This window comes from Typopeltis vanoorti, chromosome 21 (assembly GCF_054136105.1).
Source record: "Typopeltis vanoorti isolate ZY-2024b chromosome 21, IOZ_Tvanoo_1.0, whole genome shotgun sequence".
NCBI lineage: Eukaryota > Metazoa > Arthropoda > Arachnida > Uropygi > Thelyphonidae > Typopeltis > Typopeltis vanoorti.
This window is the reverse complement of record NC_143569.1, coordinates 18,701,202-18,715,396: the sequence shown is the minus strand read 5'-3', so window position 1 is coordinate 18,715,396 and position 14,195 is coordinate 18,701,202. Positions and strand designations below refer to the sequence as shown.

The 14,195-nt window shown below is 34.7% G+C and overlaps 1 protein-coding gene across 2 annotated transcripts in view; it reads right to left on the bottom strand.

Moving 5' to 3' along the window:
- LOC150094659 (NPC intracellular cholesterol transporter 1-like) overlaps positions 1–13,698 on the bottom strand; it is a 495,369-nt gene extending 481,671 nt beyond the window's left edge. For both annotated transcript variants that reach the window (XM_090411343.1, XM_090411344.1), the window contains exons 1-2: positions 13,546–13,698; positions 13,233–13,432 (exon numbers count right to left, since the gene is read on the bottom strand). In XM_090411343.1, coding sequence (XP_090267469.1) covers positions 13,233–13,286 — 54 coding nt within the window. In that variant the 5' untranslated portion in view covers positions 13,287–13,432; positions 13,546–13,698. The remainder of the gene's footprint in view (positions 1–13,232; positions 13,433–13,545) is intronic.
- Between the last annotated feature and the right edge of the window lie 497 nt (positions 13,699–14,195).

The following is a 14,195-nucleotide window of genomic DNA, read 5'->3' as shown; positions in this document are numbered from 1 at the left end:
TTTCTGTAAATGAGTTTGTTGTTGTTGGCAGTAGTGGTGTGTTTGCATCACATCTTAATTTTCAAGATGTGATGTTTTATTAACTTCAGGTTTTATTAACTTCAAGAAATCAGGTCAGCTTTAGAGGACTGGAGACAAGAAGGGTTTGATAGTGTGATTTCTGCACCAGTATTTACAGTATTGGCTTTCTGGTATTGTTGTAGATATTTGTTTCTAAAATTGTGACAATCATTCACTGCATTTTAAATGCAGGTTTGCTTTTGAGGGCCTACATTTGTGTTATTTTGATATGTTTAGTGTTTTATGCCTGTTATTTTTATTTTGTTGAATTTTATTTTCATGTTGCAACTTCCCATGATAAACTGTGTGCAAATAATTCTTCTTAGCCTGCTGAACCTCTAAAGGTTCTTTACTGCAAGTACCAACTTCTATTCTTTTCTGTCTTGAGCTCTTCCAGTCCATCCCAGCTATGTCTTTATCCTTCCAATATTACTGTAGTCTAGATTTCCTTTCATCAGGCCTCAACTTTAATGCTTGTTTAGCCATTCTTTCCACATATCCAATTCACCTGAATCTACAAACTCTGATTTCATTAAACTCTGTTTAATGAAATCAAAGTGGGAATTTATAGAGTTCATACAGTTCATGATGTCTTCTCCATTCACCTGCTGTGTTAGTTCTTACAAGCCCAAAGACTACGATTTCTATTTTCAAAGATCTGGAAAGATTTTGCTTCTTGGTCTGTTATGCTCCAGGTTTCTGCTCCACATAAAACAATATCTTGCATATTTCTGTGTTAGCTTTCTGAAAGCGTTTTGGAAGATAGCAAATGACGTAGTGAATGGGAAGATCTATTGGCAGCACAAAATTCTGTACTAATTTTATTAAGTAATCACAGTTCCCAAATATTTGAAGGTGCAGCATTTTCATATTACAAGTTTTTATTGGTAAATGAGTCACTTTCCCCTTGACTGCAGTTTCTACATACTTTTAAATACTGTTTTATCACAGCTGATTTGTAATCCCAGTTATTCGTCAAGCAGAAATTCTGTTTTCTGAATGCATATTCCAACGTCCTCAGCACTATGTTCAACCAGGTTCATATCACCTCTACATCCTAATTTTGCTAGTCTGCTAGTATTATCTTGTATTATATTTCACAGTTTCTCAAAGACAATTTTGTAAAGTTAAGTAAGAAGTTGAAAGGGTCTCTTTGCTTCAATCTTGTCTTAATAACAAGAGGTTTAGATCTCATGCCATTAGTCAATACCATACTTCAGCTGTCAGTGGTGCAAATTTTGATTAAATGCATTACCTTATGAGGTATTCCAAGTTCATCTGGTACTCCCCCAAAGTCCCTTCTCTATGAATGCCATCATATTCTTGATGGCAAAAAAAAAAAAAAAAAAACCTCAATTTTTCATCCCACAACCAGGCAAACCAGCCAGCAGAATACACATAATTTACAGGCAAAGAATACTTATAGGCATAAAGTTAACCACCTTATCCTGAAGTGATGGTCATGGAATCCAAGAATACGTGGAAAGTCATGGGTACTTGAGTGCCTATTGAGCCACTGATAATGATGATGATCTCTCTCAGTGTAAAACTAGTCAATTGAAAATTCCTTTCTGCAGAATCCTGCTTGCTTTCACCCATATTTTCCTCAACACATGCAAGATTCCTTTTAGTATAATGTTAGATAAAATTTTGTAGCCTGGGGACAAGAGCAATACCACTCAGTAATTTTCAGTCATTTGTTTCCTTTTAATTATATTGGAATGACCAGTGACCCTTTCCATTCTGAAGGTATCTCTTCATTTTACCATATCAAATCTATCAATTTATGTATATCTGCAGTTAATTCGCTTCCACCATACTTGATAAGTTCAGCCACCACTCTGTCAGCACCCAACATTCTGCTGACTCTCAGTCGCTCTACACTTCATTCTACTTCGGCTAGTGAAGGCTTAAATATCTCTGGGTGATAGAGTAAGACAAGTTTCTGTTTAATTTCAACAGGTTCATCGAAGTTTAGGATTTTGTTAAAATACTTTCTCCACCTATTTGCTATTTCATCTCTAGTGTTTGTCCATTACTACTGTTGACTATTGTTTTCATACATGTACCAAGTTTTTGGTTTCTAATTTCATAGACAAATTTTACTGAGTTATTTAATGTAAGGTTTTTTTTTGTTTTTTTTTTAAGTTTGTTGTAAAAATGTTTTCTATTGCCTGATTCATTTTATTGGCTTCCTTGTTACTCTCTTGATATGTTTGAGTAGCATGAATATAAGATGGGTTAAAAACAAATTATTTCTATCTTTTTACTTTGAATTCCAAATGAGTTTATTGCTGATACTTTTATGCTATCCTTCATATGATTCTAGATATTTGCATTCTCTTATAAATGCTTGTTCTTCAAATTTTTCTTTTGATTCACTCTTATATTTTCTTCTCTAATTTATCTAGTTTAATAATAATGTATTCTCAGATTAGAATACATTATTTTTTATCTGAAAAGACTATCAATTAGAAAAATTGGTAGCCCTTTCCTAAAAAAACCTAAAAAACCCTCCCCTGAAATTCTGGATGCGATTTCTATGTCATTTGATAATGATATGGTCTATTTGATTAAATGCATATCCATCACGAGATTTCTCTGTAAGTGTGTATTCTTCCTCATAAACATAGTTCTATTTAATATAATTATCCCGGTTTGGCGACCATGTGTTTATTAAAGAAAACTGTTTTTAAAACTAAACAGGGTTGGTAGAAGAGGAGAGAGTGAGAAAGTGAAATTCGTTAATATTTTACCTCGCTATGATAAAAATGAATTAAAAAGAAGGGCTATGATGGCAAACAATTCGATGAGTAGGCTATGTAGAAGGAATGGATGCGAGTTTTTGGATGTGTGGAGCGAGTTTGAGGGAAGATTGGATTTGTATAAGAGGGATGGCCTATACCTGAATGCGTTTGGTATCAGGAGTCTGGAAAAACTAATAACTGATATGAGACCTAACACAGAGAGTCAGGGAAACTAAATTATAAAGGGAGGAATGGTGTGAATATGAGTGTAAGTGCGACAATGGTATATAACTGTGTTAATGATGGGAATGGGCTTTGAAATGGAAATGTTGATGAGGCAAGAACGATTTCGGGTTTATGTTCGTCCGGTTCAGACTCATCATGTGTGTGCAAAGATGTCTACATGTGTAAGGCATTAGAGAAGAACAAAAATCTGCAAGTTATCTAACAGTGTCAGGCAGAATGCAAACAAGAGTATACAAAAGAACATGCAAGTAGATTATTATGTCTGTACACGAATGCTAGGAGTATCAGAAACAAATGGGGAGTTTGTTGCCTTAGTCAATATGTTGCGACCTCAGATTGCAGTAATTAATGAGATCTGGCTATCAGAATCAGACCTACTAACTGGTATAGAGTGTCATGGGTACAGTATTTTTAGGAAGGATAGTGTTAAACCTTGATAAGTGGGAATCCTAAAAAATTCCACACCTATCATCGTTTAACAGATAGAAAAATAAGATATAAATTTTTATGTGGGAAAATGCTTGCTTCTAAGTATGTGCTATATACATGTGATATAATATAAAATTATGTTAGCATAAAGAAAAGAGATTGTAAGTTGTTAGAGGAAATAATTTTTTGATTGTGCAAGGCCGTTAATACTGTATAAACTGAACAAAGATTTACTAAAATTTGTAATACTTGTCCGAGGAATGACTTGTATAAAATATTGTGAACAAAGTTTCAAAGGGCAAAGGAACACCAACAGAAGGAGAGGTGGTCTCAGGCAGTTGCGTGCTCACGGCACATGGTGGAGCATAGTCAGAAGAAAATCAGAAACAAACGGTATGAAGCGAGACCCATGTGGGTGAAATGCTACGCATTGGGTGAGTTAATAAAGTTGCACTGATTACTGGTAGGAGAGATAGAAATAAAAGGGTTAGGAACCCTCCTCTCTCTCTCTCTCTTGTAAACTTTTTCTTTCCTTGGCTGGTGGTCGGAGGTCGTCTGGCAGATAGAAAGTTGCAAGGAGGAGCGGCTCTGTCCCGAAGTGCTCGGAAGAGAAACAGCAGTAAGCTGTGTTCAGAGTCCGGTGAGCGATAGCAGGAGATGCCGTCCAAGTACTGGCAATGTTATAAGCTCCCGATCATATGATGGAGTACATATCCACTCCTGTATCTGCAGTCCTTGGAAACACTCAGCGTCTAGGTAGCAGACATCATGAAGGAGAAATCGCCCAATGCTACAGTTATCCCTGAAACAAGTCAGTCATGCCAGAAGCGTGTGAAATCACAGGAATGATCAGAGAATCCAAGATACCTCACTGTCGAAGTGAACAAGAAGAAAGATCAACCGAAGGAAGGCAGACCAAATTGAAGGAACAAGTATGAAAAGCCTTAGTATATGAAACATAAAATTTCCTTTGTCTATGCTATGTGTGTAACTTACTATGGTGTTAAGTTAAACGAAATTAAGAGACATTAAGGATCAAGGCCTTTGCTTTATTTAGAGCAAGAGTGTAGCATGTTAACATTAGAAAATACAGTGAGTTAGTTCATATACAGGTTAATTTAATGTGTATGCTTTAGAGAAAGCTGAGATGAATTAGTCTGAGTAACGAGATATATAATGAATGTTTTAATGAAAAAATATTACTCTAGAATAACCATCTTTGTGAATGATTTAATAATATAAGCACGTAAACACACGAAAGTTATTTAATTAACCAAATATTTCAGTCTGGAAATAGCAGACCATCTTCAGTGGCACTACAAGAACAGTTTTAAAAAAAATCCAAGGTGGAATACTAACAATAGATCATTTAAAAATAGAACAAGCCACGTGATGTTATATCACTAAGTATTAAAGGGAATATTTTTAAGCAGAGACATGATTGAAATAAAAGATATTAATTAATAATATTAAATAACATAATTAATATGAATTAATGAGTTATCCTGATTAGACTTTCCCAGATTTTTGATATAGATATACAGTCATTCTGATTCAGGTTAGGACGATGGAGTAAGGCCTCTACACTTTCTTTGAATAAACGTTCAAATTTATAACGGGATCTATGTAAGAGGTGAGTTTTTGACCAAAGGATGTTGTGGTTAGTTTCAATCCCGTGCTGAGCCAATCCAGATTTTTCAGGTTTGTTGTGATGAATGGAGGACTGATGTTCTTGGATTCTTTTTTCAAGAGAACGTCCAGTTTGTTCAAAATAGGAGAGATCACAGTTGCAGGGAATTTGATAAACTCCAGGAAGAGACATAGTTGAGCGTTTGTCTTTAGGAGAAGGAAAATGGGAAGATAATTTGTTAATAGGTGAATACATAGCTGTTAACTCATATTTCTCCAGAATTCTTGCAATAGGTTCTGTAATCCTGTATGGAATTGGAACTGGAACTCGACATATTGAATCTTTGTTGTTTAGTGGTGGATTATAAGAATTGAGAAGATGTTGTGTACTCTTTTCGGAAAAGCGATTGAGTTTCATGTGTTGTTGGATAGTAGAAAGTTCTTTCTGTAGAAAATTAGAAGTAGAACAATTAGTTTTGGCTCTTTTGATAAGACATTTTATGATTCCTGTTTTTTGACAAGGATGATGGGCTGATTCTTTAAGAATATAACAACCTGTGAACGTTGGTTTCCTGTAAACTGTAGTTGTAAGAGTATTTGAAGGTGACTGGATGAGGAGAACGTTTAAGAAAGATAACTGGTTGTTTTCTTCCATTTCCATAGTAAACTTTATACGATGATGTAAGGAACTGATACTGTTTAAAAAAGAAGGTAAGAAGTCTTTGTTGTGCAGCCATCCAGTAAAGATGTCATCTATATATCTTACCCAAAAGGATGGTTGAGGGAAAATAGATGAGAAGAGGACTTTTTCTAGATGTTCTAAATAAAAGTTGGCTAAAGCAGTAGAGAGAGGACTTCCCATGGCTGTTCCTTCTACTTGGCTGTAAAATTTGTTTTGACATAAGAAATATCCAGAGTGTATTATGAAATCGAATAGTTTTATGTCTTCTGGAAAGATGTCAGCAAGTAATTTTAAAGTCTCCTTGAGAGGTATATTTGTATATAAAGATTCTATATCAAAGCTCACCATAAGATCTGTAGGCTGCAATGAGACATTTTTCAATTTTTCTAAGAAATCTGAGGAGTTTTTTCAATGGCTTTTCCAAAAAGAGTACACGACATCTTCTCGATTCTTATAATCCACCACTAAACAACAAAGATTCAATACATCGAGTTCCAATTCCATACATCTCCGGGATTTCAGAACCTATTGCAAGAATTCTGGAGAAATATGAGTTAACAGCTATGTATTCATCTATTAACAAATTATCTTCCCATTTTCCTTCTCCTAAAGACAAATGCTCAACTATGTCTCTTCCTGGAGTTTATCAAATTCCCTGGAACTGTGATCTCTCCTATTTTGAACAAACTGGACATTCTCTTGAAAAAAGAATCCAAGAACATCAATCCTCCATTCATCACAACAAACCTGAAAAATCTGGATTGGCTCAGCACAGGATTGAAACTAACCACAACATCCTTTGGTCAAAAACTCATCTCTGACATAGATCCCGTTATAAATTTGAACGTTTATTCAAAGAAAGCGTAGAGGCCTTACTCCATCGTCCTAACCCGAATCGGAATGACTGAATATCTATATCAAAAATCTGGGAAAGTCTAATCAGGATAACTCATTAATTCATATTAATTTTATGTTATTTAATATCAATTAACATCTTTATTTCAATCATGTCTCTGCTTAAAAATATTCCCTTTAATATTTAGTGATATAACATCACGTGGCTTGTTCTATTTTTAAATGATCTATTGTTAGTATTCCACCTTGGATTTTTTTTAAAACTGTTCTTGTAGTGCTGAAGATGGTCTGCTATTTTCAGACTGAAATAGTTGGTTAATTAAATAAGTGTGTCACAATATTAATTAATATTGTGACACAACAATAGAGTGGATAAGAGAGGAGGAGACGTGCTGCTAATGATATTGGATGACTTAAATCCAGTTAGAGTTGAGACCTATGAATGTAGTAATACTACTAACAATATTTCATGTGGCAGTGTGTTTGAAGCCATCTGGTTCGAGGTGGAATCTAACAAGACAAATTACATAGTGGGGCATTGTTACAGATCTGGTGGATCGGTAGCTGGTGATGAAGAAATGCATCACCAAATAGAAAATGTGAGTGCAAAAAGAGTAATCATAATGGGAGACTTTAATTATCCAAATAATGATTGGGGCAGTAGAATCTCATTAGAAGAATGAAAACACATTTATTGAGCTGTTGGGGGCAAATTCCTCAAGGAGCATGTGACAGAAGGAACTCGAGGGCAAACAGTGTTAGATTTGATTATAGTGTCAGAGGGCGTTTCAGTTAAAGACGTAACTATTCAGTCTCCGGTTGGTGACAGTGATCATGCGGTACTCACTTGGGAATTGACTAAGTTTATGAATGTTCCATTCAGAAAAGGTTACATGCTGAACTACAAAGCAGGAAATTATGACCACCTGAGGAGTATACTGAGTTCAGTGGAATGGGATCAGTTGCTGGATGGAAAGAATATCAACAGTGCATGAGAAGCATTTAAACAATACTTAAATAATGCGATATCAAAATGTGTCCCGAGGGTTCGAAGAATAAATATGTCAAATGGATGTGCAATCTTATTAAGCAAGAGATTCATATGAAAAGAACGATGTGGAAGGAATACTGTCCATTATTAATGTTATAAACAGAAGGCTAGAATAGTCACAACTGTTGTACGGAAAGCAAAGTCTGATTATGAAAAGAAACTCGCTCTGCATGCTAAAGACAATCCAGAATAATTCTATCAATATGCTGCAAGTAAAAGAAAGAATGAATATGAAAGAATAACTTCTAAATCCATATGGTGTGAGGTTACAGATGCAGAAGAGGTTGTTCAGTTAATGAGCGCGTGCCCATTTTGTTAAAAGCTATCAACCTGGTGAACGCAACATTGAGCTCACTGTTCCCTCTTCACTAGATGAAGATATGCAGGTTTGTGAGGCCGAGGTATCAGAGTTGTTGCATAAACTGAATAACAATTCAGCAACATGAACTGATGGAATATCAGCACGTGTGCTAAAAGAGTATTCAGCTGAACTGGCCATTCCTTTGACCAGGATGTTTAATATGAGTCTCAGAACAGGAAAGATTCCGCAGGAATGGAAGAAATGTATGGTAATTCCATTGCACAAGGGTGGTGCAGAGACCGATATATCCAGCTATCCAATTAGTATCTCAAGAGTGGTGGTGAAGATTTTGGAAAAATTGGTTAGTGGCTGCATTCAGAAATGGGTTGACAGTGAATCTCTACTTTGCAATGAACAACATGAGTTTACTAAGGGATGGTCATGTTTTAGCAACTTGCTCACATTCTATAACAATGTTACCATTGAACTAGAAAAGGGGAATGGATACACCATGATACTTTTGGATTTTGCTAAGGCTTTTGACAGAATACAGCATGGCAGACTGCTGCATAAATTGGAGAAAATGGGTTTGGGTTATACAATATTAGCATGAATAAGAGGATGGCTGACTGACAGATATCAAAAAGTGGTATATATCGAGGATCTGAGTCTGAAAGGTTTAAGGTAACAAGTGGTGTATCACAAGGATCAGTGCTTGGTCCACTGTTATTCAATCTATACATTAATAATATTGGGAAAGATTTCACAAGCGACATGCAGTTATTTGCTGATGATGCAAAGATAGACAGGGTAATCATGAATGCTGGTGATATGCAGTCCTTGCAGAATGATTTGAATAAGCTGGAATTGCGGGCATGGGAAAATGGGTGTCAGTTCAATGTCAGTAAATGTAAAGTCATTCACTTTGGCATGATTACCTATCGAATGTCATATTATATTGGTGGGATTAGGCTAGAAGAAACTGATGAGGCTAGGGATCTTGGAGTGTTAATAGATAGGAAGTTGAAGTTCAGGGGCCATGTGGCAAAGATTGCAAATACAACTCAAAAGATAATTGCAATGCTGAAACGAACGTTCACATGTAAAGGATGTTATTCTGTCTCTTTACAAGGCCTTGATAAGATCTCACCTGGACTAATGTGTGCAGGTCTGATCTCCTGGTTTCTGTTGTAATTCTGATATATTGGAGAGAGTGTGCAAAGGTGAGTGTTAAATGATATCAGGAATTATGGAATACCTTCCATTATGAAGACAGATTGGGAATTTGTAGACTGCAGACACTAGCAAACAGGAGAAAGAGGGGTGATGTGATTGAGACTTACAAACTTCTGAAAGGTTCATACAGGATTTCAATTGATGGAATTTTTCAATTTATGGAAGGTGGGGAAAGGACGAGAGGGCATCTTTGGAAGCTGAGAATGAAGGCCGCTAAGAAGGGTATGAGGGCTAGATTTTTCTCTCAGAGGGTGGTGCGTGATTGAAATGGATTGCCAGTGCATGTTGTGAGTGCAAGCAGTGTGAATGAATTCAAGAATAAGTATGATAGCTAGTGTGTGTAGTATGTGGCCTCCCTCAATTAGTCTCCGACTCCCTGGAAGTCTCTCGTAATAATAATAATAATAATAATAATAATAATAATCAACAAGTACTAAAAAACAACACCCAACAAGTTTCTTCATCCTCCAAAACCTTCACATCACCCAATAAAAAAACCAGAGGTTTATAATATTCACTGTTCCTGTGGCATTTGCTATGTGGGCCAGACGTGGAGATCGGTAGAAATCTGCATGAGCGAACATCAAAAGGACGTACAAAATAAGAGAGAACATAAATTAGGATTGGCATTTCACACAACCTCTACTGGTTATGATGTACTCTGGGATAGAACAAACATGTCCTATACAGATAAGAATTGTTTCACAAGAAAATTCAAAGAGGTAGCAAATATGATTAAAATTCCTACGGAATGCAACAAAAACCAAGGTTTGATTTTAAATCAAGTTTAAAATTTACCAATTTCAGACCTCGGACAGAGTGAGCATGAACCACAGAATGTGACAACAAATAGCATTGTCTGCAGCTAAAATGCATTAACGGTTGTATAGATCTGTTATTCGGTTTTTTAAAAACTGTTTTCATGTTCACAATACCAACAAATGAATTAATTTTAATTTCTAGTAGTTCATGCTTTAAACTTTTAGTTCTCTTTACCCGTGAAGATGTTAGCCTGACAACTAATGAAACTTGTCGGGTTTTGTTTTTTTAGTACCTGTTTATTAAAGAAAACTGTTCTTAAAACTAAACATGTGGTCACAAAACTGGAATAATTATATTGAACTTCTTAACCACAGAAATCTCTGCAGGAAAATAGTGCTGTTTATTAAATTGTTCATATTTGGTCTAAATATATTAAAACTTATAACATTATTGTAATGAGACCATAAGCTTTTTAATAAAGATCATACAAATAGCTGCTAGTCAGCAGCTGGCAAAACCGATTGGCTATTTGTATGATCTTTATTAAAAAGCTTATGGTCTCATTACAATAAAGTTATAAGTTTTAGTGTTGTTTATTATTAAATTTCTAGATGAGGCCAAATTAATTTTTTGCAATTCATATTTGTTTCTTCATAAAGACTTTGGCTTTCAATATATTTTATATATTTATATATTATATCTTCTTTTCCAAGTTTTGCAGTGAAATCTCTTATTATTATAATAATTATAAGAATAGCTGAAATAGTGTGCAAATAATACTTCAAAAAATTATCTTAATCCTTTTTGATACCAGCATAATTCAAAATCATTAATGTTACATTCTTAAAACTTGTTTTTCTTGCACTTGTCATTGCTGTTATTATTGTTGATGATTGATTTTACTGTTGTCAGCTTCAGTTTTGCCTTCTTCCTCTTAATATTTGTTTTGCGATTATTGTTGATGATGGTAATGTTGGTATTTCTTTATTAGGCAATTTTCTTCTTCTCTGGGTCCACCTTTACATTCTATTGACATTTAATATGTCTCAACACAAAAGTATTTGAAAGTGTTTACTGCATTATCATTCTCTTTTTTTATATATGGGTGCAGTATCATGGGTGATATCTACTCTTGCATGTTTGTTTTGTATTATTATCTTTTGTTATATATTTTTATTACTTTTTTTTTTAAAAAAATCTCCACTAACGGAATATATAGCATTCCAACCATGCCTTCCAAACCTTTACATTTAGCACTAAACTGGGAGTACACCTCTGTTCCCATGCTATCAGCTGCCTATTCAAATCCTATTAGAGGACTGCATGATAAGCATTACTTGCTATAATTTGCCTCACCTTTGTGTCATCAGCAAAAAAACTGAACCCTCATAAAAAAAATTTAAAAAAAACTCATGATGCCATTAACATATAGAAAAGTTTTTTCTTTTTTTTAATTTTGTGAGAGTCCTAACAACAAAATTGTAATGCTGTAACATTAATCTTGTGAGTAGATTAAAGATTAGATAATCTGGAAACTACCCAAAGAGACCAACCTTACCTCAGTCCTGAAGATATTTTCAGGTGCAAACTTTGTTTGCTCACACTTGAATAAAGGATTAAACTAAATTTATTATAGTCTAACCAAGTGAAAAATAAACTTTCAATATCTTTCTCTAAATCCAGAGTAATTTAATAAAGAGGTGACACACCTTTTGGCAACTCCTTTAGGTAAGGATGACTCTTCTGCCTTAGTATCTCCACTCTGGGCCTGGCTCCCACTGATGAGACCTCAATAAATGTTGAAACGGGTATTGGTAGTGCCCCCCCCCCTTAATGCATAGCAGTATACATGTCTGCAAGGAGATGTGTTGTGCATTATGGGAGATACTGAGACAAGGAGTTGAGAGCTTGATCCACCTTTGCTGTGAGTTTTCCAGTGTTGTACTACCTTACCTCGGTTCTGAAGATATTTTCAGGTGTAAACTTTGTTTGCTCACACTTGGATAAAGGATTAAACTAAATTTATTATTGAAGTAACTGGTCCTGATATCCCTTGAACTGACAGCCAATCTCCTCTCATACTGCACTTTCTACTCTTCAAGGATCTGATTGCCTTTAACTATATTGTACCGCCGCCATAACATTTTCTTTTACAACACAGCTTGTTTGACTTCATTGTTCATCCATTTCACTCCTACTCTCTTTACTCACTTAATTCTTGGTATGCAGTTATGCACTGCTTGTGTCAGATACTGCCTTATGAATTTTCATACACTGTCAACATCTTTTCTCTACAGTCATATACCCAGTATATTGATACTAGTTGACTACAGAGCATCCCATAATCACCCACCTTATAATTTCCCATAATGTAAACTTTTTTTTTTTTTTTTTGGCAGTAACCTTTTCTTGTTTCACCAAACAAGTACCTGATAATCACTTTCACCAACTATATATATTATAGCACATTATAGCTCCTGTCAATTTATTTAAACAAAACTCTTATATGTTCCACTGGCTTTTCTTTCTTAATGGGCTATGCACTGAAATTTCATTATAGGTATAGATGTTTTTGTGAATGTGTTCAAAGTGAAATAAGAATTTCACTGCCCAGTGTGAGACCACAAACCTGCTTACTGAGGCCTGACGGTACTTAAAAGAGATCCATGTTTAGTACTGAAGCAGGTGTCTGGATTATCTTACCCAGCACAGGGCACTAAAACTGATGTAACACTGACAAGGAACTGGTAACTTTTTTGTGGGTGGAATTGAAATAAATAATAATAATAATAAGGCTAATTTTATGCAAGATGGGATCATTATCTCCTCTATGATTACTCGAAAAACACAAATAAATTGTTTTTTTTTTTACAACCCAATATGCTATTCATTAAGTTGTTTCACTCTGTCTCCTCCTCAACAAATAAAAATAAAATTCTTGATGACACTTGTCTTATCGTGTGGTATGATTTTCCAATGCCCTTTCTTTATAGAACTATTAAATTTGCTTAAGACATTCTTTTCCCAATATTCATAAAAATGTTGGCAATATCATTATACGATGAACATACACATACTTTTATCTTAACTTAAAAATTGATAAAGAATGAAGAATCATTAAAAAGCAAACTGACAGTATCAGATTAACAAAGAAAGAAAATTAGGCTTTACTACTGTAATATAATACAAAAGTACGTTATAAAATTGTAAGAAAATGAAATATTAAATCCTTACCAGTAATGAGGTCAATGAAATAAAAACGCCTGCAAGTATATATGAAGAAGTCATAACTAACCAACTATCTGAGATTAATAGTCTAGAAAATGATTTCCACAACAAAATTATATTCCACAGTAGTTTTAAATCAACCTCTAATCTGACACAAAGTAGAAATATAGTGCTTCAATGCTCGCATGGATTTTTTTGTTTTTTACCTATTACAAAAACAAAAAAAAAATACATTTTGGAATGCTTTTGAGAACTGCATATTATAAAATAAAAACACTTTTTAACAGTTGCTAAGGTGAATTGTAAAAATATCGCTCACTCATAAATTGCTGAACACTTCGCTGTTAAACACTCACTGATAATATATATAAATATATATACACGATAAAGTCACGTTATAAACGTAATGCTGAACGAATTCCTCCAAAACGCAGAAATGTCACAGACATCTGTATAAAATAAATACTTTATCAACAACTTTCAAAAGACTGTTCCATCTCCAACACTTGGAGAAATGGGGTATAATCTTGACAAGAAATGTCTTTCAATGCTCATACGAGTGGAGTGATGACATGACTTCACTTCCGGTACATGCGATTGGATGTAGTTAAATATTTTCCTTCAATGCACAACATTCATTTTAAATGAGTCATATCGATATAAGTCCCTTATATTTTGATGTAATAATTATAGTTGTAGTATTTTGGACTGACGTCACCCGCATCTTTTTTTTAACATTACGATGTCATTTAAACTAAAAAGTGAAAAAGTTACTACATGTTAAGATCGATGTTATTTTTGTATGATAATATCTTATCCATGCAATAATAATAATAATAATAATCGTATGATGATACATGACCGTGAGTCCCCTTTACGGGGAGGTACGGCACCATCTCAGTCCCCCCAAATTTTATCCGGGCTCCGGAACCGGCATAGCTGACGAATCAGACCTATGGCTGGGTCAGT